Below are 22,209 nucleotides of genomic sequence, written 5' to 3' on the forward strand. Positions count from 1 at the left end.
AAGGATCTGTTTATGAGTTATATTTATATACAGATTTAATTTGAAAATAAGAAATTAGAGATTTCTTTTTTTGCTTGTTGACCAACAAAATAGAAAATATGTATTGTTACCGTTGTAGAAAATAGAAAATATGTAGTAACATTTCTTTTTCTGGGGGATTTATGAGATTTTGTGGATAATAAAAGTCAAATACATGCACTCCACATTAAATCCTAAACATTGATAAGTATTTACGGAGTAAATCAGGCTCAAATAAGGAAATTAGCTGAATATAAACAACTAAATATGCTCAGATCATATAATTATGTGTATCTTTGATTAGTACTCATTTGATTTCAAATCCCCTATATATTAATCTTGGAACATTACAATATTTTTCGTAGCTATCAATAGGATGATTCTGAGAATTATTAAAAAAAATAAATTGGTTCATATAAATATACATTATACTTTTTATTAAAATAACTATCAAACTGATTAGTAATATATAAAATAATATTTTCAATTCTTTCCTTAAATAAATGCTATAAAATTGTCTAATATGATTAATCATTTATATAATAATTAATGATTATCAATTTCTATAATATTATTTGAGAAGTCAATTTTTTATGTGCCGCGCTCACGTTAACTCTCACGATAGTTGATTACACTGATACCCTTAATAAATTAAAAAATATTACATTTAAATACTATTATTGAATTTTTAATTTAGTTTCCTTTTTAAAAAATTTCCAAATAACATATATAATAAAAACGAAGCATTTATAAAGTTAAAAAACAAAAATATATGTATATATAATATGATTTCATTAAACATTATAAAGTTAAAAGCGAAAATATACGTATAAATATAATATGATTTCATTAAAAAAGAAAGTTCACAAAATAGAAAGAATCCATTTAAATATTATTTTTAAATAACATTATATATACTTTTGAAGTAATAAATTATTTCTTTATATCTATATTTTCTTAGATGAAAATATATATTTGCATGTAATGTGATTTCATAAAACAACATTCAGACACATAATCTTGATATTAAAAAATACATAATCTTGATATTAGAAAAAAGAAATATTATTTCTTTTAGAACATAATTTTAAACAATACAAAAATATATATTTTCAAAGAAACAGAAATAGATTTTTTTTATATATCTATCTAATTTCTTACATGATTACATAAAAAATTTAAGTAACATAAACTGATATGTGTTTAATTGACTAAAGTTAGTTTATAACTAATATTATTGAAATGTTTTATTTATTTTTCATATATTTAGTTGACTATAATATCTTTCAATTGTAGAAAAAAAATCTATAAATTAAATTTCACTTATATAATATGATTTTTAAAATACAATCACACAATTGTTTCTAACTGCTTATTTTAATGAGATACTAAAAAAAAATAACAATAAATATCTTTTGATCAAATAATTACAAAATATTATGAAATAACATAACACTATATACTTTAACGAGGTAGATATATTATTTTTTTCATAATATTAAATTTTCTTTTAAATTTTATTTTTTTATGTTTGTGGAAGTTAATATGACTATAATTAAAATACCGAAGAAAATATGAATTCTCATTTAAAGATTACTTAAAATAAATTTCAGTTTACGATTTAATTACTGTAAATATTGATATGTTTTCATGAGCTACCAAAAATGTATTAGTTACTTATGTATGATTTCATATTGATCAACGTTTTATTTTCTGATATTTGTTTTTGAAAAAAATCAACATATAATTTGATAAATATTATGAAACTACATGCCCATTTAAACGATAAATAAAATTAATTTGATTTTATTTGATGATAATAAAAAGTAATTGTACTTCAGTTTAAATTTCAAAGAATATATGTAACTCAATATACTAACAACATAAGTGACTCGACAAATTCAATATCTAAAATCATAGATTTAACTACAATAAGAATAAATAATTTTATAATAATAATTTATGTTATAAATGTAAATTAGAGGATGACTCAAAACATATTAATAAATAAAAATAAAATATTAACCAACTGTTATAATTTAGTTCTTTTGCAAAATTTATATATATATGCATGTTAATGTAGAATATTCTCGTTATATTAATTTATGTAATTTGGAATCAGACACTTTAGTTTATTTTATATTTCATTCTAAGCACAATATATTTTTAGTTATACATTAACTTCCTTTTATATATTTACATATCTAAGACAATAACACACGTAAATCCACATAAAAAAATTAATCATAATTTTAATATATTTAAAATAAAAATATTATAGTTGAATTCGGAGAAATAGATTCAATCTAATAAATCCAAATATAATTAAATCGACTGTAAAAAATAACAAAACCGACTAGGTATAACATATCTAAAATCATATGTCTAATGAAAGTAATATAATATTATTAATATAAATTTTGCATACAAATTATAAGTTAATTTAAAATTAAAAATAAATAGTAATCAATTATTATAGTATATTTATTTTATAAATATTTATACCCGTGCATGAGCACAGGGAAATCACCTAGTAATACATATTTGATAACAATTTATGTATCTCTCTATTTTTTGTTAAATGTTATATTATTAAAAGAAATTAAAAATTCACATTAAGCATATAATTAAAAAAAATTGATTTTTTCTTATATGTTATATTTTGATTTTCTTAAAACAACTATAATTAGTAAAAATGGTAAAAACCCACATTGAAAATTTTGTGATTAATGGTTTAAATTTTTTTGTTCAAGCAAGATACAAATGATCATAAATCGTATGAATATGAAGTCTCATTAACAAATATTCATATTATATATATATATATTAATATCATTTATATTATATTTATATAATATAAAATATGTTAATTTTAAAATTTGCACTGAAAAATAATTGAGATCTTAATATTAGATGATAACTTATGGAAAGGAAATAAGAAATAAATCAAGAGCAGAAAAACCTAATCTTTTTTTCATCATTTTATAATCGATGTTGTCTATCTGGTTTTAGTGTCGGCCACAAAACTTAATTTCCTTTATATTAAGTCTTATAAATAATTAAAATACGATGTAATACGTTAATTTTTCAACAACGGTGGTACATTTAAGATACCAACATTTTTATTCGTTATTTTACAATCGATAAATATTGTAGTGTTGTAAAATGTTAAAACTATTTAATGAACAAATATTAATATAAAAAACTCATTCCGTGCATGCGCGCGGGTTATCATCTAATCTAAACTATACTAAAAGCACAATATAAAGCCCTATGAAGCCCTCCACGTCGGATAGAAAAAACGACCAATAGTAATGCAGCAAACAGCCACGTCATCTGTCATCTTCGATTTATTTTGTTTTGGGCTTAGTTTGTTTTCGGCCTGTTTTTCTGCATCTTATAGATGAGTATTGTTTGCGTTTTGTTACGTTTTGTTTCGACTGAATATGGGCTTTCGCATTTACATTATATTATAAGCCCAAGAAACTCATCCGTAAAAGAAGATGACGTCTCCTCTTCACTTTGTTTTTACCTTTCACTCTAGCAACCCTAGCCATACTGATTCCCTCCCCACTCGATTCAGCTGAGAAACGGCAGTCGTAATGGCACTCAAGCCTCAATCTCCACTACTTCATCTTCAATGCTTCTTTTCTTCATCTTCAAGCTCTCAGCATGGCGTATATATATAGAGGGTTTGGCAGTCTTAGCCCCATCTATTTGGTCTGCCTTTAGTCGTAGAACCCTAAATCTCTCTCACCAGAATCCTATAAGCACCAACTTCGGTTCTCAGAAGGTCGCAATGTCAAGAAAGGTGGAGAGTTGATGGATGTCGATCTGGTCGTGCTAATGGAAAGGTAACTGAGTAATTTTCTTTTATCAATTCGATGGATGTTGTATTTTGAGATTGAATCTTTGTTTTAATACTGTTTTGGTTCAAATAATTCATAGTCCATTATTTTTCGCCTTCGTTTCCAGTCTTACAATGCTACTTCTTTTTCAATGTTTATTTCGTTGATTTTGCTAAGATCTTAATGTTCAGGTTGTTGTGTTGTCTCATTTAATTATTATAGATCTCTGATAAGTCATTCAGGACTCGAGGGGTTTCTGATGGTTGCTATGCCGCTGTAGTTATGATACTTCGTCTCTTGCATCTGAGAATGTCTCACGGGTTATTCTTTTGTTCATGGTCAACTCTGATCCAGGGACCTTATCCTGATGGAGTTTTTCTGCTTCTGCAATTACGACCACCTCATATTGATGGCCAGTCAGTTCTGAATTCTTTGACAGTATCAGAACTTAATTCATGTGTTCTCAAATTCCCATCCGCAGTAAAATTCTAAGTCAGTCCCTTGGATTAAATATTTTTTTCTTATATTTTAGTAACTCATATCCGTTTTTAAGAAGGTACCGTGTTGAGATTAATGTATCAGATACGTCAGACTCTGATATGTTCGCTCCTCTCATACAGACATGGAATTGCACATCCAATTTATACATCTCAAGGGTCACAAAACCTGAGGGTTTGTGTTAGGAAAGAGTGTGCTAAAAGAAGCTGTTGGATTGGAAAAGGATGACAAGGGAACAAAGGGAGATAGAATCAATGAAGAGAGCCAATTCAATGGAATAGTTTTGTGGTGACAAAGCCAGGACAGGCTGCTCTCTTGACCAAATTGTGATACACAACAAATGTAAGATTCTGATAATTCTCATGTACTAAATTTTTGTCATCAGGAAGAATGCTTTTCATTACTCCTCACAATGACTACGCTGAGATTTAGTTTCCATTGTAAGCATACCAATAATGGTTTGAAGCAATTTATTAAAGTATTAACTACTGATGCATTCTCTTCAGTTGTTTCGTGCAGACTATTACGTCAGATGATCAGAGAAACAACAGCTCACATGTGAAAACTGATACAGAGAGAAATATCTCACCTATGCATTTTTGGAGGCTCCTTTTGCACATACATCTCAACCTTGGCGACTGGTTTCATTCCGCAGCTCCTGCAAATATATTTGTTGTATGGAGTATATTACTATCAATCTTCTTCCCAATGTCTTTATGTTTGAGACTGTTAAACCCCGTTTTAGTAATCTGTGATTCTATTTCATCTCTCGAGATTACTTTGTTTTATGAATGCTTTTCCATATTTAGAGTGAGAGAGATAAGCAAAGTTGTGAAATGTTATTTAGATGACATGTATTTAAATGATTATTAAACTTATGTATAATTTTATTTTACAATACACTGAAATAGTTTTAGTGTCACTTTTTAGTATTATAGAAAATGTTACTTGGAAACACATGTGATGAATATTACAGAACTTTATCACGTTGTTATAGTTTAAAAATGTGATTTCGCCCTAAATCCACTTAACAATACTTATAAGAATGTGATCAGTGGTGTAGTCAAAATATTTCTTTGTATGCTTGAGTATATAATAGATGTTATAGTTGCTTACAAGTCATTGAAAAATAAGGATAATTATAAGATTTCAAGATATCATGTTGGTCATAAGCAGTAAATCCAAAATCTAAAAATATTTACAATAACTAAATATATACAATATATTTTAAAAATTAATCAAAACAATGTAGTGAAATTAGTACTGGTGGTCACAATACCATTAAAATTATTTCAACTAATTCATAAAAATATAAATAATTCAGAGTTTCAAATGGAAATGAAAAAAAATACAAAAATCACATCATACCATATATAAGATCAAAATAGGTGACATGAGAAAAAAATAACAACAAATTACGTTGACAAAAAAACCAACAACAAATTAAATTACTCCCCTTTGTTAGTTATCAAAGTCCATTTTTATTTCATAAGTTGTAAACATATTTTATAATATCGAAAAATATGTGGTATAATATAAGAAATAGCAAATTATCTTCTAAATTTATTGGAAGAAACAAATCAAATAGTAAATGAACTATTCAGTTAAAACTGCTTAAAATTCAAAAAAAAAAGAAATATGCAAAATAAATTCAAGTTCATACAAAATATTTTATATAGTAATAAGATAAAAATTAAAAATTCAGATATACAAAGGGAAAATTTTACTTTTACACTTTGTTTGATACCACTATTCAACTTTACCACCAATTTAGGGACATTTTCATAAATACCACTTTCTTTAATGAACAAAAGACAATAGTACCCTTACCTTATCTTCTTCTCAATCATCGACTTTTCCTCTCTCTTTTCGAGATTCATCTTCTCTCGGACTTACCGTCGAGATCCGCCGTCTCTGTTGAGATCCGCCGTCTCCGTCGAGATCTGCCATCTCTCTCTCTCTCTCTCTCACGCAACCGGCGACGAAAGCGGATTACAGAGAATCGCTATTCAAAGCCTTTAAATGTTGATTCATGTTCAAGATTCACAACTCGTATGTCTCTAATTCTTATATTCTTTTGTTTGTTTCGAGTAAATATTTGATTTTGTTCTTTCTCTTACCAAAAAATCAAACAAGTTTGCTTTAGACTTCTCATTTGAACATGTCGATCCAAGAGAAACAATTTCCATAGTGAACAATATTGAGTTTTGACAACTTAAAACCCTTTATAAATCTGGGTTTCAAGTAATTTTAGGGGTTTCTCCTTTTTGTTATCCAAAAATAAAATACGATTAATTTGGACTTGTCATTTGAATGGTCCCTGCTAAAAGAGAGATTTTTCGATAGTGAATACTGTATATTAAGGAATTATAACCCTTTATAAATCTGGATTTTAGGATATTGTTGATAATACAACTTAACGATTTATAAGATTTTATAAAAGAAGTTTTTTAACAAGAGTTCATCGCATATGTCTATAGGACAACATATAAATGTGTGAACTAAAGAAGTCTTGTGTTGTGTTATCCAATATTATTTGTAAGATTGTTGTCGAAATACGCAAACAGTATGCTTGGATAAGGTATCTTTAAGCCATGATTAGAAGTTCATATCATCCTTTTATTAAGTTCATATCATTTTTGCTTTAGACTTCTCATTTGAACATGTCGATTTAAGAGAAACAGTTTCGATAGTGAACATTGAGTTTTTTTGATAACTTAAAATCCTTTATAAATCTGGGTTTCAAGTAATTTTAGGGTTTTCTTCCTTCTGTTTATCCAAAATAGAATACGGTTGATTTGGACTTGTCATCTGAATAGTTTCGGCTAAGAGAGAGATTTTCCGATAGTACACTGCATATTAAGGAATTATAACCCCTTATAAATCTGTATTTTAGGATATTGTTGATAATACAGCTCAACGATTTACAAGGTTTTATAAAAGAAGTTCTTAAACAAGAATTCATCATATATATCTATAGAACAACATATAAACGTGTGAACTCGAGAAGTCTTGTGCTGTGTTATTTGTAAGACTGTTACCGAAATACATGAACATTATGCTTGGATAAGGTATCTTTAGACCACGATTAAAAGTTAACATCATCTTTTTATTTCGTCTTGCAGTTAGATAGCAATGAATCTTGCACATCTTCATGATTGCCTCCAAGGATTTACGAAGCTGGAACAGAACCACTAGACAATCCAAAAGTGATTATCCAATCGGTGTCTTGGTCAATAATGTTAAGTGTTTTATAAACGATTATAAATGTAGTTTTATAGGGGTTTATAAATTAGAGAGACTTATAATACGTTGTATATTCTTTGTTACATCTTGTGGTTAATACATTATTTGGATTCTCTGAGGAATACAAACATTTGGTGACCCCAACACATCCTGATCTTGATGACATGGATTTTTACAGTGTTGTGCAATTAGTCCAACAAGGATATAAAATGAAGAAAAGCTAATGGAAACGAGGATTTGTGGCTTTACTTTTTGCAGCATATGATGTAGGGAATAACACATGAAAGAAGATAAAAATGAAGAAAATAAAGCTTAAGAGCAAATAAAAGTTTATAAATAATTTATAAAAATATATATATATAACAGTTTGTAAAGTTTATAAGCTATTTATAAAGGTTTATATATTATTTGTAAGAGTCTCAAAACCATTTATAAAGGTTTATAAAACAATTAATAAAGTCTATAAACCATTTATAATTGTTTATAAAAACGTTATGAAAGTTTATAAACAATTAATATGGGTTATGTATTCAATTTATAAGGTTTATAGGTTTAGGAACCAATTAGAAAGTCTCTTAAATCATTTATAAAAGTCTACAGTAATTTATAAGGACTAATAAAAACAATTTATAAGAGTTTGAAAAATTGTTTATAATGGTTTATAAGGATATATAAATAATTAATAATAGTTTATAAATCATTTATAAAATTTACTAAAAACAAATTCTGAATTTTATAAACCTTTTAAAAAGGTTTACAATTTTTTTGTAAGAGTCTATAAACCATTTATAAAGGCCTATAAAACAATTTATAAGAGTATGTAAAATAGTTTATAAAGATTTATATGTAAAAAAATAAATAACTGTTTATAAATCATTTATAAATGTTTATAAAAACAATACATAAATTTTATAAACCATTTATAACGGTATATAAATTATTTATAAAGAATCTATAAACTTTTTATAGAGGGTATGTAAACAATTTGTTTGTTCATGGCTTTATAAAGTATATCTTTTGTCTGTATTTTAATCATTTGATATGGAATCCTTACTTACCTTCATAATTTAGACACTAAAAACATTAGAACGACATGTTTCTTTACTTGAATTTTGGATACAATGTGTTATTTCTCTTCTTGTTCTCTCTTCCGTACAAGTTTCCCTTCATGTAACCCATTTGGTCACATGAATATTGGCACAAAATCTAGACCATTCAACGTCAACCTAACCAAGCTTGATTTCTATTACAAGAAACAAAATGTAGTAAAAATGAGTAGTCTCAATTACTTAGCCACAGAATAATAGGCCATTTCATGGAAAGAGCAAGACTATGAGTTGAAAGGACTATATAAGGCTCTCATCTGAACATTAGAGATAATTCTTTGTTCTCAACAAAAAATTGTCATTTCAAACATAATCTGAGAACATCAAGGTTTCTCCACATCACACTTCTCTTTTGTAAAAAAAAAAACGATTGCAGCCAAACTCACTTAGATGTCCAACTAACCTCTTCAACTTTGCAAGTCTTAGGAGAGATATACGATTGTTTTAGTATAAGAGATGTCTGAAGAAGATGAGAGAGAAGATGGTGTTAAGAAGCCAACTCTGCAACTTTTATAAAGCTTTATAAATCTGCAATTCTTTGATCTCACAAACCACGTTCTTATTCTGAGTCCCTCTTACTTCTTCAAACAGCTCACCAACCTCGTCGATCTTCAAATTCTGGACACAACCCAATCACATATTATTCCTACGCATAAGCACTCACTTCCAAAAACAAGATTCACTGTAATTTAACTAAGAAATGTGCACTTCAAAGTTCAAACACGTCAATTAGATTTGGGGTTTTACATAGATTTAATTGAACTTATTTACTCAATTGAACTCGGAAATCAAATCCACTGACACAAACTATCTTTAAGTTTGTCGATCGTGTTCACCGGAGCTTGTTGGTGTTCACCGGAGCGAGATTTGGTCGGAGCAATTGGATATGGTTACTGGAGCGTCATTGGTTCAATAATCATAACCTGATTATAAGAAATATAGGGATCAAGGAAGGAATTGAAAATATTCAACACAAAAAAAGTCTCAAAACAAGAAAGATCAACAAAAACATATCAAAACCAATAATACATAAGCACTACGTTCTTCACTGATAAATATTTATAAGATTTTATAACCTTGAGATTTGAAAACTTTACGAGAAAAACTCCCTCTTCCTTCGCAGAAACATATCGATTTTGAGAAACAAAAACTACAATTACAGAAAGAGACGAAAATCAACATCTATTATCCTTTGACCTTTGTTAGAGTTTCTTAGCGTCCTGAAAGAGATCGCGGTAGCTTCGTCGGATCTCGCCGCAGCTTCGTACGATCTCGCCGTAGCTTCATCAGATCTCTTCGTAGCTTCGTCGAATCTTGCCGTAGCTTCGTCGGATCTCGCCGGACAACTCTGCAGAGTCGTCCAATCTCGCCGGAGAACTCGTCACCGCCGGAATCCGTCGCCGATTTGAATCTGAGATGATGAGATTTAATTATCGTGAGATGTAGGAGAGAAGAGTTAGTCTTAGGTTTAATTAGTTAGGGGTACAAAGGTACTTTGCCAATTAAAATTTTAATGGTAAAATTGATTAAGGTAGAAATGAAAAGTGGTATCTCAAAAGTGCTATTTTTGGCAATTCCCCATATACAAACCGCACATAGCATCATTTACCAAAATAATATAACAACAGTTGAATTCACTAACATCAACCATAACCATTCTTTTAAAATGAGATGCACTACTCTTTACATATAAAAAGAGTTACAATAAAATTTCATTAGAAATTAATATCTTACAATAAAAATACGCAAGTTTAATTCAATTTAATAATATTATAGAAAAAATCCGGGCGTACCCCGGACAAACCCTCTAGTGTATAGTTAAAATCGGAAAGCTTAAGAGCCTGACTGGACAAAATTTATAAGCTATGATTTTGTGAATACTCAATTTACTTCTTAATTACAAACTAATAATGTTAATGTATATGTTATTTTTTTGTCACCAATATTTACATACTCATGAAGACTCTGTAAACTATATGGGTAACTCCGATCCATGTGAAAATAAATGACGGTTGTTTCTTGACACTACGTGTAAGATTTGAATTTGATGTTCGTAATACATGAATGATCTCTGAGTTATGAAAACTTCATTTCAAGGAATCTTGATATCTTCCAAATAACTTGCAAAAGCTCATCATTCTTCTGGTTCCTAAATCATCTTCGCCAATTGAAAATAATATGTTGCAAATATGACATGAAACTGATGTAAATTCTTCATATATTCTATTGTCCAGATAAGCGTTTCTACTTATGAGTGAAGAGATGATAGACTAGCCCTAGTGTTGCTTGTCCCTATCAATCTATCAAAACCTTCTAACATACTATATCAATTTTATCCTGAGAAATTGTCCATGACCCATCCGTACAATCCCATCTGCATAGATGGTAAAGTCGTGATCTCTATCTTTGTATTTTAGGCCACCCTCTGTATAATTGATACATGTGCCTCAGTTTAAAAGTAAAGATTTCGTTTATGCCAATTTTAAAATGTCCATGAAATCGATAACTATATACCGAAAACTTTGCGGAAGATTCTCCCAAAAAAAGTGGTCCATAAATATATATGTTATTTATAATTGGGCAATTGTCAATAATAGCACATTTTGAAGTTTATGTCACAAAAATAGCACTAGAAGGAGAAAGTCACAAAAATGACATTCATTAAAGGATAAAATATCCCTAATACCCTTGGTTTAAAATTAAATAAACAAACAAAAATAAATAAAAATAAATAAAATAAAAATAAAAAAAATGAAAAAAAGAAATTTTTTTTATAGTTTCAGATTATATTTTTCAGATTCTGAATTTTTATAATTTTTTTTTGAAATTTTTTTTTCGAAATTTTTTTTTTTTTTCAAATTTTCTTTTTATAATTTAAAAATACTTTTTGAAACTGTTTTAAAAATTTTTTATTTTTATTTTAGTATTTATTTTTTATAAAATTTTAAACCCTAATTCCAAAACCCCATCCCCTTAACTCTAAACCCTAAGGTTTGGATTAATTAACCCAAGGGGTATAAGTGTATATTTACCTCTTTAATGAAACCTATTTTTGTGAATTTGAGCCTTGAGTGCTACTTTGGGAACAAAAACTTGGTTTGGTGCTATCCTAGTCTTTTTCTCTTTATAATTTATCAAATTCGAATTAGTTCGTTGTGTTTATAATTCATATTTTATCTTTGAAGAAAAAAACAAGCATCTTTGCAAACTATAATAATTCAGTAAAACATGACCGATCTAATTTGTTCTTAATTATTTACAAAACAATACTATTTGGTTAAAAGAGTTAAAAACATTTTATTTTTTATATAAAGACAAACAGACCATGATATATGGTTGTGACCTTTGACATTCAATAAAAAAATAAACTTTACATATATGGTAAACACCGGCGGCCTTCAAATCAGAGATCTAACCATACTTTTAAACAAATTTAAAGCTTAAGAACTCCAGCAAAAGGGCCAGTGAGAGTCCCGATGTATAAACTACCATCGAACTCGTTAACTTCGCTAAGCAAAGTGTCCCCAAATTGATCTTTTAGAGGAATTGTTTGAAGCACTTCACCATTGGAGTTCACTTTGACCGCTGATGGGTTTGTCGGCACAACGATCTTGTTCACAACCGAAGCGATCCAAAAGTTTCCTGTAGAACCAATCCTCTTGATATTGTCAGGGTTTGAGACCGAGTTTGTGAAGTCTTCAGATGAACCAGCTTTAGGTCCCTTGATCCAATACCTCTTGATGTTACTCTTTGTGAACTGACTGACAAGCACGAACGAACCATCCGAGCTCACGGCACAACCAGCTGAGCCACTTAAACCTTCCATTAATACGGTCACGACCTTTGTTGATGGATCGTACTTGAAGAGTTTTCCGGTCGCGTCCTTTAATCCCAATGCAATCAACACTTGACTACATACATAACCAGAAAAATAAGTATGTTAAATAACAAATGACTAGGTGATAATCCGTACCCTGTGCAGGATGAATTCATTAAAATAATGATATTTGGTGATTATAAACATTAAGTGTTCTACTATACATTTTTTTAATTTTAGTAATAGTTAACAAATATATACAATGCTGAATAATAACCACTTATCTGCACCTTTTCCGATATAAACATTGATTACTTTATATATTATTACTTATTTTACACTTTTTAATAACAAATAATAAATATACACTGGTGCAAACACATAAATCAAATAAATTACTTTTTTTATTTACCATCATATCGTAAATAAATCTAAACAATTAAATTTGTATGTTTTGCATATAATTAAATTTAAATTATATTAACAAATATATATATTATATTTTAATATGGCTATCTATTAAACGAGACTTTATAATTGTATAGTTTTATGAACATCCATATTTTTTAAAACAAATTTTTTAAATCACTGATAACAAAATTTTCAATGTGATATATTTAATAAGTTTCAAATTTATAAATGTTCTTGAAAATTTATTGCAAATTTTGAAATTAAAATATTTATGTATTTATATATATATATATATATATATATTATTTTAAATGTATATTAAATAAGACTTTTAACTCATAAGATTGTAAGATTATGTGTATCTTGTTATAATAAAAATATCAAATCATTGATCATAAAAATTTTAGCATAAGACTTTTAACAATTTTAATAATTAATAGTCTTTCTAAAAAAAATCAAAATATAACATATATTAGAAAAAATCTATATTTTAATTTATAATTAATTTGATTGTTTAATTGATTTTAATCATATAAAATTAACGAAAATAATGGAAGATACACAAATTGTGATTAAATCTTAATTATTAAAACTATTAATTGTCAAAACACCATTTGTAAAAAGTTTCATATATGAATTACTCCTTATGCTATTTTTTTCTTTTGAAATTATTAAACATGTCACAAAGTCAAAGATATATCATTTGTTTCCTTAAAATTATGTTAAAAATATATTTGCCATAGACACTTTTTGTAAATATAATTAGGAGGAAGAGAGAAGAAAAATACATTGGGGTATAGCGTGAGCTGAAGGAAGTGAAGTACACGACACCAGTAGTTGGATCAACGTCAAGACCGTCGAGAAATTTAAAGGGCTTTCCATCAACACTGTCGGCGATTTTTACGGCCAAGCCACCGGCGGGAGACACAACGTGAAGACCCAACGGTGCATCGGCGACGTAGAGCTCACCTGTTTTTTCATTGAAGGCTATCCCCGCCGGTCGACCGCATCTTCCGGCTAAAGCCGTCCCGACTACACCATCGCACCATGAAGAGTTCCTGAATAAGTAAATAACAATCGAAAACAAAGAAATTAAAATATATAAATTGCGTTAGTACTACGTAACATATCTCTAGTTTTGTTTGTGTGTGTATGTTTAGACTTTTGGTTTTGACTTGTTTCAGGAAAAGGCATGTGCGCCGGTCGTCGATAAGCACGAGGGAGAGGAACTTTATGGTTGCATCTCGTCCACTCATCCCCTACTTGTAAAGTTCTTAATCGTTCATCAAATTTTACCGGTTGATAAAATAAATAAACATTGTTTCATTACCCCCATTTTTGTGAAATACGCAACACATGTAGCAAGACTATTATATGCATGTGAAGTTGTCATCATTTAGTGAAGTCTACGTTTTCCACATATACTTGATCATGGTCTAAACCAAATATTCCAAAACAAGGATTCAAATTTAATTATGATCATCTTTTTGAAAAAAATTAAAGTAATGAATTAACACCTCTAATCATTCGTAATACCAAAGTGGTTTCCAAAATTTGCAGTAAAATAAGGAAATGATAACGATTCACTAGATATTAATCACAAAGAAATGGGTTATGTTAATGACCTTAGATTCTAATTTCAACCAAACCAAGAAGAAGCATATATTGTGATTAAATTACTATGAAAATATGATATTTGACATCAAAAGAAAAAACTTACGATTCTGTGATCTGTGCAAAATCGACATAACCCGTCTCAGGAGTATACTTCAGTATTTTTCCACCAGAGACTCCGGTGTAGAATCCTTTTCCGGTGGAGTCAAAGGCGAAAGCTTCAGGACCTGACCTATTTTCCGGCACCGGAAGTTTCTGAAAAGACTCGCCATCCGAGATAACCACCGACGACAAAGAGAAAAGAAGAAGCAGGAGAGAAATTATGGAGAAAAATGACATCATATCGTTTCTTTAGTTTTTGTTCTGTTTCTCTATTATTATTACATGAGGCTATGTAATATGTATGTAAGACTATTTATAGGTTTTATTTTCTTTTAAATTATATATAATATTTATTTATCTATTCTATATATTCCTATATAAATTGGACACACACGTTTGACCAAAAAAAAATGGAGACACATATTTCCTTCTCAGATTTTCCAGAAGTGTGAAAAATTCAAATAGTTGTAAAATCCAAGTACATTACTGCGTATTATGGTAAAATATTCACAATAGTAGTTGTATTTATGATGACGTCGTGTATTCATTTTTTTCAAAGCATGTTCTAGATTGTTTGGTAAATTTTTGTTAGGGCTTTATGTAATCATAATTAGTGATATTTATTCTACATTCTACTGTGTGCGTTTACACTTACAACTGTTGTTCGAGACAAACACACGATATCGATTTCCTAGCAAATGATTTGAATTTTTGAAATTGCCAGTTTCGTTATTTTATTATACCGGCTAATAGATCTGGATCGCTATGTGCTCCGTTGTAACGTGTAACTTATAGACCGAAAATAATTATTGTGGAGTATAAAATTTTGTTGGGTGCACAAAAGAATTAATTTGTTTTGCAAAAAATATATAACGATAATGATAAATATTGGTTGCTATCAAATTAGAGAGAGCTAAAATAAATTGGCCACCTAAGATTTGGTAGCCACTTTTTGTTCTTGTAGATTTTTCTAAAACATGGTGGCCTGGTTGGCTGACAATTTAGAACCAGTTTATCATAATCGTTTTTAGTTATTGTCAGCTTAAAGCATTATTATCAGTTCAAAATCTTAAAATATACATAATATTGATATAATTTTATTGTTAACTTTTAAGTATAATTGAACCAATTAAGAAATTAACACATATACAGTATATGGAAGTTCTTAAATATTTTTAAAGGTACTCAACTAAGAAACATTTTTCATACTTTTCAATTTCTTCTATAGCCTTTTTATTATATTAACCTTAATGTTGATTGTGATACCAACAATTCGAATATTTCTATTTGCAGATAATGACACAATTCCCAATTTAATTATGTGTTTGTGTTCTCACTTTTCTCATAGACAATTTTGAATTTCGATAGGTAGCCGGTTAGACTTCAACAAGATTTTAGAATTTAAGAAATATACGAATACTATATAGCCAGCCCATTGTTTTGTTTTGTTTTGTGTGTCCAAAGTCAATTGTTTAACTTATGACATTAAATCAACAAACTCTTTGAATCATGGAATATTGATATCACTTAAAAAACATTAAATTTAAATAGCTTACCTAAGAAATATATATAGAAAAAGTAATATGTAATAATTAAGTCATTAGTTATGGGGCTGTCTGTAGATTGCGAATGTTTTGAATTTTGATTACACCCAAATCAAAGTTGAACACGAAACACAACTTACATGTGACTCAAATGTTTTCCCCAATAGGCCATTACGTGCTAGTTGCTACTATGGTCAGCTTTTATCCTTTTGAAGCTAAAAGATAAACAAACAAATTGGGGTAAAAGGAGAGTAGAACTCGCTCACGACTCGTTTACGGCCACAAGATTGTCAAAAACTCCGAGCTATGCATCAAAAAGACAATGGTCGACAAGTGTATATTAGTATCAATCACATTACAACAAAAGACTCAAGTGGAAAAAGCTATGCTCTCATCCAAGTTAGTTTTTCAACATAACAAGAGTACTACTATCTATTGAAATATATTGCTTCAAAGTTCACATTAAGATCGATTGTTTATACCAAATGTGAAAACATAAAATATAGAATGTATAAGCCAAAATTCTAGTAAGTGGACAAGAACAAAAACAAACGTTGAGAGTAAACAATACTCTAAACACACACATAAAAGTTTATATTGAAATCTAGAAAACAAGCTCATGTGGCTTCATGCCTTGTTTCAGTGAAAACCTTGCGCCAAGGTAAGTCTTCAACTCAGGAACTGACTCAATGGCTTTGATCAATGCTCCGTCCACAGCTTTCTGGTCATCTTTCTTCCCTTGTGGGAACGCCTTTTTCTCCTGCGAAGGAAGATGTGTCATATTATATATTCATCAAAGTAGCTGGTATAGAGATATATATCCCAAAGAAGATGATTACCTCTTTCTCTGCTTCGAAGAACTCGCCTTCTCCCTTCTTGTTCTTCTTCTCAGCCACCTTTCCAAAATACTTATCATCGAATTTCTCAAGGCTAACACCAGAAACATCAACCTTTGTGGACGTTCCGATCACGTAAGACTGGTTAACACGTCTCAGAGGCACACCATTGATCTTGAACGGTCCTGAAGGGTCAATTTCAAAACAGGAACAAGTTAGATGACAAGAAGTAGCGAATTGCCGTTTCGATCCTAAGCAAAGCCTAATGAAACATAAGGTTTAACTCCCAAATTTATTTAAAATTAATATACATAAGTTTTTTATATATATAAAAATATTAAAGCTTATTTTAAAATGTTATGGTCTCTTAAATTCAAGATTCGGACCTATGGATACAGGAAACTGACAAAGATTACGAGAAATCAGAAAAAACTCACCGGACACAAGAAGCAAACCAGAGGGAAGCTGCTTCAAGAAGACAACTCTCTTGCCCTTGAACCTACCAGCAAGGATGATCAGCACTGTTCCTGGGGTGATGCTGGATCTGCAATACAGTCACAAGGAGATTGGATTAAATCAGAAACATAACTAAGAAAAGGCTGAGAGAGATTACAGCGTATAAATATTCAATATACATCTCATCCTCTAGTTACATATACATATCAAATCAAATTAATTTGTCTTCACATACATGAGAGTATAACCAGACCAAACAATACATGTCGGACTTTTAATTTAACTCCACTAACCAAACAACCTAACACATAAAAGAAAGTTACATCGAACTAACTTTCTATCTAAGACCACGTGACAGTGTGTATGATAAAAGTACCTGAGCTTGGTCGGCTTTGCCTTGCGCCTGTTGGCGAGAGGTTTCTTAACATCTTCAGCAGGATAGAACTTTGGTGGTTTCTCAGCTACCGCAGCAACCTTGGACTTGGCGTCGTGGCGAGGGAAAACGCCGCCGTTTTTGGCCTTGATAGCCCAAAGACCTCTCTTGTGGTACATCTGCGACCTGGAGTATTTGCCAACTCCCCTGATCAGATCAGGGTTTCGGCTGACCTTCGGCGTCCTCTGTTTTGCCGGCATCGTTGCTTCCTGTTGGTCTGGTCTTGGCGCAAATTTTAGAAGGAGATGAAAAATTTTCCGGCTGCGAAAATATAAAGGGAAATGGAGAGACATTGAATGTATGTGGGAAACCCTAAATTAAGGTGGGTTGGGCTTTTCGGGTTATGTTGGGCTTCAGTTGTGAACTAGTCATTATGATGTTTCTTTTCAGTTGATTTTGTAAAAGACCGTTTAGAATTTTACTAAACACATAAACTTGATTTCGTAGACAAAATTTGTCTTAAGCACATATTTATCAGTTATTTTACAAGCTTATAAATAAAAAATTATTTTAGATGTTAAATTGATAAAATGTTCATTAACAAACAAAATCTCCAAACTCCAATGCGATCATATAACAATAATAACTATTGTAAGCTAACAACGTTAAAATGACTAGATTATATAGACTAGTGGTTAGCTGAATGTTTTATATTATTTTTTCATATTGCTGACAATTAAAACCCAGTGATTATGTTACATCCATGTTATATATGAAAAAATAGCAATGACAAGCTAATTCCATAGCTTTTCTCATTGAGGTAAACTATGAAGCTAATCAATATAAGATAATACCAAATCAACATTTCCAAAACATACATCTTAAGCTCCAAAAGAGAAAAATATTTCCACCGTACCACAAAAAAGTTCACAGTAAAGAAGGATTTGACCAAGGCTTTGAGACTACTGTGAGTCTTGTGACTCAATGAAACCACAATTGGTGACTTGAACCTTTGTATATGGCCGATTAAACCCTCTTTCCGCTACCACGGCTCTCTTATCTCCGATCACCTTAGCCACCCTGTTTGACACCACAACAACCAACCATTAATCTCAAATAAAACAAAAAAGTTTTAAACCCAACGGTAAGTGTCCAATCCTTACTTGAAGTAAGGAGAACTCGTGTTGTCCCTCACTGTCTTAACTTCCCTCATCTTCTCCACAACTCGCATCCCTTCCAACACTTCCCCAATCACCAACACCGACTCCTCCAGCTCCGGCGAATCCACCGCCGTTATAACAAACTCCGTTCCGTTAGGCCCCACCGCTATCTCCTCCTCCTGCACCTCCAGCTTCCCGTTAGTCGCCACCAGCTTCGTCTTCGGCGGCGGCTTCGACGGATCCCTCACCACGATCCCCACGCTTCCCGCCTTAACCTCTTTGCACCTCTCTCCTCTCCTCCCTCTCTCCCATTCTTCCACTAGGTTCTGCAGACTCCCAGCTGCTGCGGTGGCTCGCTCTGCGTCGGCGCCGTACGATCTGATCCCGCCGTGCTGGACGTAGCCTGGCATTATCTTCACGAACTCTTTTCTCCGGTAACTGATTCCTGCTTTCCCGCTCACAATGCTACTGAATCTTGCCGTTCCCGCCGGCACATCGTCGCCGTATAAACCGATGACGATACGTCCAACTGGTTCTCCGCCGATAGATACGTCGAGGAACGCTTTCTTTGTCGAAACCTTACAAATTTAAGACATTATCTAAACATTCAGACATAAAACTGAAATCAAGATTTACTTACTCTGTCTCCACAACTTGTCGGGTTATCAGTTACTTGAGAGATCGTATCTGCTTGTGCTTTAGAGAGATCGAGCAATGGCGTCAGAGTAGTCTGAGTGCCGAGGAGTAGAAGCAACGAGGATTTACTTAGATTCCTGCGTGATAATTTACAGCTCAGTTCCAGCGACGGAGAGGCTCCTGCGGCGGTTCTCCGGCTGTGCTGCTGTGGCTCTATAGGCGGCGGTAGAAACTTTGAGGTTGGGGTCGAGAGTTTTGCATTGGGTAGCATCATTGTCTTTCACTTTCTTTACTTGAGAAGTGTGTGTGTTAATTAATGGCTTTGGTGGAGGAACAAAGATAGTTTAAAGATTTTTTGGATAAGAAATCGAACATGAGCCATATATATATGTGACATCATCATCTCATTCATCATCACAAATTCACAATAGTCACACCCTCGTCCTTAGTTCTTTTTAAGCCCAAGCCCAAATATGTAATTTTACAAACAATGCCGGTCAGGTGAGGAAGAAGACCTCAACTGTTTATTGTCAAAGACTTTGGTGGTTTTAGGACATTGTGACGTCACACTGCATGATGCATCTTTTGGAACAAAAATGTTTCAGAGCTGTATACCTCCAAAAGAGACTCCTTGAAAATTCTTCATTAAGGAAAGTTTATATGTTTTCTAAGTCCATACTCTACATAAGAATGTGGAAAATATTTCTAAAGCAGAAACTGATTTAACGATATTTTATGATTTCCTTATTGTTTTCATCCCATGGATATCGTTATAATTATACGTACTTGTCCAGGTCCAGTGTTTTTAAGACCAAGTTGTAGGTTAGTAGTTTCTTAAAAATTGCAACGAAGTAGACTTTATAAGTAGATTTACCACTTTCCTCGAATTTTCAAGATTTGTATAACCAGTCCAGACCGCCAACTATTTTCTTAAGCCGTTTTGTATTTCTTATTTTGTCAGTCGTGTAATGATTTTTTAAAAATATAATTGTTTTGATTCTCAATTCGGTCAGTATAGAAAAGTCTCTCGCACTCCATCTTTTACAGTTGATTTTATTGTGACAAGGAACTTTTAGTACACGTACTAGTTTGGCTTTTTTGTTCTGCGTATCTCGAGGTAAGTTTCATTTTTCCACGATTCGTGAGACATGAGGCCGTGGTGAGCTATGACTTTGGCCAAAATTTGAGCACAATTAGTTGATTTATTTTTAACAGCACAACTAGTTGATATTTATTTATTTTTGCTAACATTTGGGACTAGTGGATATTTATTTGTCTGGAAAGTATCTAACGACTGATGAGAATATTCAACCAAAATAAAATGTCAGTACAGTACTATAATACATTTAATGTGTTGACTGTTCATTCGGATCATTAAACTCTGAGGGTCCGTTTTTACATTTTAGTGAGGGGTAGATCAGAACAAATACGATCAAATCTTTAAGTATTTGTGATTTGATTCGTATTTTACAGATATTTATTTTTCAATTTTTTGCTTTCGAAAATACAGATTCTAGAAAACTTGATGTTCAAAAATTTATAGATATTTTGCTGATATTACAAATAATTACAGATACCTTATCATGTTTTCTTAAAACAAATACTCTAGAAAAAAAAAACTGATAGAAATTGGTTCTTAAAACAATTTTACATAATATATAACCTAAAAATCAAAGGAAGTAGTGAAGTTATATGTTTTTTAAAATTTAAAATTATTTTAAATTATAGAAAGACAAAACTTAAAGAAAAGTTATAGTTGTCATGAAGATTATTTTTTCTTGATTTAATAGTCTTATCAAGAATAATGTGAATAAAGTTTATCAAATTATATGTTAGAATAATAATTATGTAAGTTTTTTTTGGTTGACTATTATATAAGTTTTATATTTAAAACTCTACATTCAATTTAGATATATATGTACTTATACATAGGAGCAAACCGAAGCGAATCTGGTTTCTATAATTTTAGTATTTGTGATTTATTTTGCTTTTTAACAGATAATTGGTTTTGGTATTTGATTTATTGCAAAAACTTTATGAATATTCAATTTTTAATAATTGAAACGAAAAATACCATATGAAAGACTTTGTCGTCCTAACTAAAAAGTCTGAAATTTTATTTTGCATTCGTGAAATATGAGTAATTTTAAAGTCCTGGAAACATATCTGCAGAGTCTCTATCTTCTTCAATTTTGTTGTAAAACTTAGCCAAGCATGGGGCTCTTGAACCATGCCGATCAAATTATTGCAGTCCGTTCTAAAGCTCTGACATGTCAAGTGCTAAAGCATACTCTCCATTGTCAATGTCAATGTTTCTACTTCTGAATGCATGACAAATTTTCGCCGAATATAATTCCGTGTCCAAATAAGTTGAACCTTTCCCAAGCCGTTCATCCACATCCGTTGAACTATGTAAATTTCCATGAGCCGTCTATCAGCTTAACATTCACCATGTTAAAGATTATTGGCAGAGAAAACGTAAAATATTAGCTCGTATAATACCAGGGGCGGATGTGATAACAAAGAAGTAGGGTAAGTGGAGAG

The 22,209-nt window shown here is 30.7% G+C and overlaps 3 protein-coding genes and 1 long non-coding RNA gene across 7 annotated transcripts; 1 reads left to right on the forward strand and 3 right to left on the reverse strand.

Moving 5' to 3' along the window:
* Window positions 1-3,005: 3,005 nt before the first annotated feature.
* LOC106379468 lies at window positions 3,006-5,286 on the forward strand. Of its 4 annotated transcripts, none has more exons than XR_007323645.1 (4): window positions 3,006-3,872; window positions 4,089-4,358; window positions 4,487-4,706; window positions 4,871-5,286. It is a non-coding gene; the product is annotated as an uncharacterized LOC106379468 (long non-coding RNA). The 4 variants fall into 4 exon arrangements; XR_002658528.2 differs by having other exon boundaries at window positions 3,018-3,872; window positions 4,221-4,358; XR_001276058.3 differs by having other exon boundaries at window positions 3,020-3,872; window positions 4,884-5,286.
* Window positions 5,287-11,988: 6,702 nt separating this feature from the next.
* LOC106381362 (protein STRICTOSIDINE SYNTHASE-LIKE 12-like) lies at window positions 11,989-14,957 on the reverse strand. The gene is made up of 3 exons (XM_013821267.3): window positions 14,665-14,957; window positions 13,733-14,002; window positions 11,989-12,627 (listed from the first exon to the last, which is right to left on the reverse strand). Exons 1-3 carry the CDS (start codon window positions 14,898-14,900, stop codon window positions 12,150-12,152), a joined length of 984 nt encoding a protein of 327 aa, XP_013676721.1. The 5' UTR covers window positions 14,901-14,957; the 3' UTR covers window positions 11,989-12,149.
* Window positions 14,958-16,625: 1,668 nt separating this feature from the next.
* On the reverse strand, window positions 16,626-18,290 carry LOC106381363 (60S ribosomal protein L6-3). The gene is made up of 4 exons (XM_013821268.3): window positions 17,873-18,290; window positions 17,478-17,584; window positions 17,044-17,225; window positions 16,626-16,964 (listed from the first exon to the last, which is right to left on the reverse strand). Exons 1-4 carry the CDS (start codon window positions 18,220-18,222, stop codon window positions 16,809-16,811), a joined length of 795 nt encoding a protein of 264 aa, XP_013676722.2. The 5' UTR covers window positions 18,223-18,290; the 3' UTR covers window positions 16,626-16,808.
* A 394-nt stretch (window positions 18,291-18,684) lies between these two features.
* On the reverse strand, window positions 18,685-20,012 carry LOC106381364 (peptidyl-prolyl cis-trans isomerase CYP26-2, chloroplastic). Its single transcript, XM_013821269.3, has 3 exons — window positions 19,670-20,012; window positions 19,033-19,607; window positions 18,685-18,949 (listed from the first exon to the last, which is right to left on the reverse strand). Exons 1-3 carry the CDS (start codon window positions 19,937-19,939, stop codon window positions 18,832-18,834), a joined length of 963 nt encoding a protein of 320 aa, XP_013676723.1. The 5' UTR covers window positions 19,940-20,012; the 3' UTR covers window positions 18,685-18,831.
* Window positions 20,013-22,209: the final 2,197 nt, after the last annotated feature.

The sequence above is a fragment of the Brassica napus genome, chromosome A2 (genome assembly GCF_020379485.1).
Source record: "Brassica napus cultivar Da-Ae chromosome A2, Da-Ae, whole genome shotgun sequence".
Taxonomy (NCBI): domain Eukaryota; kingdom Viridiplantae; phylum Streptophyta; class Magnoliopsida; order Brassicales; family Brassicaceae; genus Brassica; species Brassica napus.